The sequence below is a fragment of the Coregonus clupeaformis genome, unplaced genomic scaffold (genome assembly GCF_020615455.1).
Source record: "Coregonus clupeaformis isolate EN_2021a unplaced genomic scaffold, ASM2061545v1 scaf1944, whole genome shotgun sequence".
Taxonomy (NCBI): domain Eukaryota; kingdom Metazoa; phylum Chordata; class Actinopteri; order Salmoniformes; family Salmonidae; genus Coregonus; species Coregonus clupeaformis.
The window spans coordinates 42335-47843 of record NW_025535398.1 but is presented as its reverse complement, the minus strand read 5'-3'; the positions used below and the strand labels follow the sequence as shown (position 1 = coordinate 47843).

The 5509-nt window shown below is 46.7% G+C and overlaps 2 protein-coding genes across 2 annotated transcripts; one reads left to right on the top strand and one right to left on the bottom strand.

The window, feature by feature from the left end:
• The first annotated feature begins 254 nt into the window (after window positions 1-254).
• Window positions 255-1061, top strand: LOC121564517. Its single transcript, XM_041875806.2, has 2 exons — window positions 255-428; window positions 644-1061. Exons 1-2 carry the CDS (start codon window positions 346-348, stop codon window positions 981-983), a joined length of 423 nt encoding a protein of 140 aa, XP_041731740.2. The 5' UTR covers window positions 255-345; the 3' UTR covers window positions 984-1061.
• A 1020-nt stretch (window positions 1062-2081) lies between these two features.
• LOC123487975 (SCL-interrupting locus protein homolog) lies at window positions 2082-5041 on the bottom strand. Its single transcript, XM_045218984.1, has 4 exons — window positions 4894-5041; window positions 3982-4138; window positions 3341-3660; window positions 2082-3051 (listed from the first exon to the last, which is right to left on the bottom strand). Exons 2-4 carry the CDS (start codon window positions 4075-4077, stop codon window positions 2331-2333), a joined length of 1137 nt encoding a protein of 378 aa, XP_045074919.1. The 5' UTR covers window positions 4078-4138; window positions 4894-5041; the 3' UTR covers window positions 2082-2330.
• Window positions 5042-5509: the final 468 nt, after the last annotated feature.

The window sequence follows — 5509 nt, the reverse complement described above, 5'->3', positions numbered from 1 at the left end:
ATCAAAGAGACTGAATTTATCGAATTGACTGACCTTGGGAAAAACACTTCATTCAATGGATCATGCAAACTATCTAGCACAACAAAGAATGAATCACCTGAGACATTCAAAAAGGACACTCCAACAAGCAGCAAGACCTCAAATAATACCTTGAACAAAGAGTCACCTGGTCACCTTTCTGTTGAGGACTGTAAGGCCCAGCCTTTTTACCCGACCAACCCTTCTCCGCAAAAGGAGAGTCCACATATTCTCCAGTTTGGTCCATTGCTAGATTACACAGCTGACCATTGGCCATACTTCCCTCCAAACCTCCTGCCCTCACCACCCCTGGAGCAAAACACAACCATGACAGAGGAGATCTTTGGTGATCTCGCCCTGCTCAAGCCTGGTCAGTCCATGGGAGATGCCTGGAACACTTCAGACATTAGGTAAACATCATTACAGCAAATACTGCATTATGGTACTTGTATGATCTTTTAATTTAATGACCCAATAGAATTCAATAGTTCTGATTTCCCTTGAAGACTATGAAAAAGGTAGTCTGGTCCCATACTGTACGATGATAGTTGTCTACAGCACATCCAGTACAGTATGGAACCAGACCAGGAACAAGGTGTTACGTCAGGCTGTGTGTATCCCATAGAGCGGAAGAACCTTGTCGTCTTGAGGTTATGAAGAACCAGACAGGCCTGTGGGGCAGCAGTGTGCAACGCCAGCCTCAGCAGACTTCACCAGGCAATCACCTCAGCCACGCCCTGGGCCAGTATCTGGACTCCACCACCATACCGATGACCTCTGACCTCCAGAAACTGGGCCTGACCTCTGATTTCATGAAGGTGCCTGAGGAGACGCTGTTTATAGAGGTGTGGGACCTCGGGGAGGGCGCAGGGGACCATCGCTATAAGGCCAAGTGGGCAATTACCGAGGAGCACGGCATTGTGCTAGACCAGGGCACCTGGCTGCAGAATGATGACAACTGGTGAAACCACACATGAAAGATGTTGGTGAACAATTATCTTCACCTCACGATTCATAAGTGTGAAAACATTAAAATACTTTATTCCGGCATTCCTTTTATTCTTTAATCCCTCCAACTTTGTATCCAGTACTAGAATACTCCTGCAGCTGCATTACTACATGGATGAGTGAAAACTGTAGTTCTGGTAAACAGATGTGATGGAGAAAGAGAAATCAGTGACAGGTGCAGGGATAGGATGAATATATCTGAGCTACACTCTTACTCTGTGCCGACATGCTGTTAGCATATGAGATTAACCACATTTTCCATTGAGCCCAGAATAGGCCATTCCCCCACAACATTAGCTTTAACCAGGAGCCTAGTTCTAGCACAGATAAGCAACATTTCACAATTGAAATCTCTAATACTTCTCTCAATTTCTTCTATATATGCCTGTTGTGACATGGCAATTTTTTGAAGAGCGGTGAGGAGAGGTTAACAGTGTCTGTCGGAGGGGTGTGAAAATACTGCAGGGATTGAAGGCTGAAGGCTGAAGGCTGGGTTGGGGTGGGCATTGGGGGACTGTAGAGGGCTAACTAAATAGAACACAAATGTACATTCACAAAAGAAAGAAACAACCTTCTGCGGAAAACGTAAATGAATCAGGTACATATTTATTGAGGCAATCTTAAATAGAAAGTTCAAGTTGGAAATGAGAAATAATGCTCGAGGCATTTCATGTAAACACACACAAGAAAAACAATGCAGCATGAAAGAAACGTAAATATTTACAACATTAAAAAGTACAACATTTGGCATGAATGTAGTCTGTTTCACCATGTAATCAGACTTTAAAAAATCCCAACATTGACTATAAATAGGTGCACATCAATTACCACGAGATTGGTATAGTGGTTATCAATAAACGGCCAAACTGTAAATTAAATAGCTTTTACAACGGTTCAGACAATTGGCATCCATGGCATGTTGAAAATCAAAAGCATTTAAAATAAAAATAGATAAAAAGGACCTAGCTGCCACCATTGAAAAGAGCTACATCATGACACTACACCCTCCTCCAAGTGGTAGTAGTAGAAAGAGGATAATCATTTTGCTCACAGACAAAAGAGCACTGTGGTGATTTGGTAACAATCTCTGTCAATCAGCGGTCACACACACATTTATACATTACAATGAGCACCATGAAGATTAAAATAAAGAGGCATAATTGTTTTTATTGTAAACAAAAATGTATGGAAGCATTTAAAAACCTCTTACTAAGGAAACAAGCAAACTGACAAATCCCAATGGATTCGACAATACATTTCATTTGTCATTTTGAGTTCCCTTTGCATTAGTTCCCATGGGTCCTTTAGAAGAGTTTCGGCAGCTGTCGAAGTCTACTTAGGTCCAAGAAATTTCCCATCGACCCTTCTGGTTGAGGACACTCCCTCTGCATTTTTCCAAAAGATGGCCGCTGTTTGGCGCCATTCTCCTTCTCCAAACTGTGTTTGGCGCCGCGGGCCAAAAGCTGCATTTTAGGACGCAAGTCTCTGAGTAGCTGGCTTTGAGAGTCTGCATGCAGTGCCTGGGGGTGGACAGGGTCGGAGTGGGGCAACTCGTTTGTGATGTTTTTCAGAACCAAACCTTTGTGCTCCCACTCTCCTAGTCCTTCTTGTTCCGGTTGAACATGGAACTGTACAGTGTATCCCATCTCCGATTGCTCCCCCTCGGCCCTCTCCTCCTCCTCACTCCCACTCCCCTCCTCTATCAGCCCGTATCTCTTCATGTACTTGCGGGTGGCTAAAGACATGCTGTTCGGAGACAGAATACTGCTCTGTCCCATGGCGCTCTTCTCCGTTGGGGGCTTCTCTGAGAGCAGTGTGCAGGGGCTGAACCTGGGACGGGCCCTGGGGGGCTGTTGCCCTCCCCCTACAGAGAGCCTGGAGAGCTGCTGGTCGCTTAGGTATCGGAGGGCGATGGCGTTGGCCTCCAGGCTGAGGTCCACGCTGCCGCCCCACATGCTGGTCCCCATCGACTCTGGGAGGGTCAGTCTGCTGATGACCGCCTCTGGGTTGATGCCGGCCAGGGTACTGGGGAGAAGGAAACGGAAGCTGCATTTTAAATCAAAGTTACAGGAACACCTTCTGCATAATGTAACCTACGTAGCTAAATTATGTCGAGCTTACATGAGAATGAGCAAGAAAGTAAGAGAAACAGCCACTGTAATGGCCCCTATTGTCATGTTAGAATGGCTGTAACCATCATAACGGGTCCATTTCCCACAACTGAAACATCCTCTTATTATACCATAATACTACTACCTCTATGACCTACGTGCAAAGATGGTCAAGTAAACCTGAAACTTCAAGGCAAACATACCTGGCACTCTCTACAGAGCTGCGCGTGGTCTTGCCCCCGGGGTCGGCAGAGTCCAGGTCCACGTTGACCCCTAGCTGCTGCAGCTGGCGCAGCGTGGCGTGGAGCACCTGGTCCCTTCCTCCTGACTGCTGCTCTACTTTGGGCTCCGGCCTCCGGGAGCTGACGGGAACAGGGCTAGGGGATGACTGCTGGGACTGACAGTGGGACACTTGTCTAGGGGACAAGCTGTGTCTCTCTCGCAGTGTGTACGAGGTGCTTCGATCTTCTTCCTCTTTTACCTCCTCGTTCACTGATCCCTGGAGACGGCTGTTCACTTGGCCCTGTGGAAGGATGAAGAACGTCAGATCTTTATTTATAAGCGCTTTTCATATGTTTAGGTCCAAGCAACAGATATTCAAAGGGATTTCACAGGAGGGAGGCTGGCCACATATCATGTTGTATTAAGCATTTCACTGCAATACTAGATTATGTTGAAACATTCTCCAAAAGAAGTATACCAGGATGAAAGACGGTGCAAATTCAAATACATAGCCTAATTACTTGGAGCCGTGCTCATAAGTATATTTTTTTCTTCCGCAAATCATGGTCTCCTGTTGACATACATGGAGCAAATAAAAGTCCCTATAAAAGATTACTCTTACCAGTAGATCCTGATAAAACCGCTGATCGTCCTCCACCGCCCTGGGCTCCTGACTCTTGGTGCCGTCCCTCTGTGGAGACTGGGACTGGTAGTACATGCTGGCACTCTCCCCCAACACTGGACTCTGGAAAGAACAGTCTCCAAATGCTGACTGAGTCCTGCAGGAAATGCACAAAAACACATGCTGTTCATACTACGGTTAAAAAATACTTCACTGAAATGGCCACAAGGTGGCACCAGTGTTCAGATGGTGTTCAGCGGGTGAGCCGTCACAGTTGGTGACAGAAGTGGTATGACACTTCTGACGCCAGTTGTGAGGGCTCACCCTCACGTGCATATTTTCACATCACCCATGTTCTCCTGTGGCTGGGTTTCAGATTGAAAGCTTGGTCTATTCCATTCTCCCGAGTGGCGCAGTGGTCTAAGGCACTGCATCGCAGTGCTAGCTGTGCCACTAGAGATCCTGGTTCGAATCCAGGCTCTGTCGTAGCTGGCCGTGACCGGGAGACCCATGGGGCGGCGCACAATTGGCCCAGCGTCGTCCAGGGTAGGTGAGGGAATGGCCAGCAGGGATATAGCTCAGTTGGTAGAGCATGGCGTTTGCAACGCCAGGGTTGTGGGTTCGATTCCCACGGGGGGGGGGGGCAGTATAAAACAATATGTATTCACTAACTGTAAGTCGCTCTGGATAAGAGCGTCTGCTAAAATGACTAAAATTTAAAAAATGTAAAATCACTGAAGCCTCGTTCTTGTGAAATGGAGGGAGTAAAATGGTGTAAACTGCCGTTCAGAGTTCTAGGTGGTGAACTACAACCATTACTTTCTTGCATTCTTCCAGTCAATTCAAACTGAGGGCTGGGCCAATGGAAGAAAACAAGCGTTCAGTTTGAAATGCAGTCAACCGTTCTCTTACCTCTGGTGCGTTGACTGGTTGGATGGTGTGCCTGACACCCGTCTCTCTCTGACCCCGCTCTCTTCTTCCGAGCCATCTATGTGACTGCTGTGGGTAAGGCTGGCACTGCCAGAGCTCCGACTAGAGGAGGCCCTGCTGCCATCGGGAGCGCCAGGCACTGTGTCGGTGTGCCACTCTGGCTGTGGCGCTCCTCATCGCGAGCAGGGGCATCGACAGGGACGCCCCAGAACAGACTAGCACCTACACAGCAGGGAGAGATGCAGTTAGTCAACTAAGGGTGCGTTTGTAAATTCACTCTGGCCATCTACTCCGATTTCAGAGCACTCTCGTCTGAGTGTGCCAGAGCGCAGAATAACTGATGAATTTACGAACTCGCTGAATATGACCAGTGTCAGTAAACGTCAGCAAAAAAACATAATTCAGTTGTTGCCAACAGCACAGTTAGTCAAATAAAGTAAAATGTTATTGGTCACATACACATACAGGTGCAGCTCAATAAATTAGAATATTGTGGAAAAGTTAAGTAATTTCAATAATTCAACTGACAAAGTGAAACTCATATATATCGTGGATTAATTACACAAAAAGTGAAATAGTTCAAGGCTGTATTTTTAAA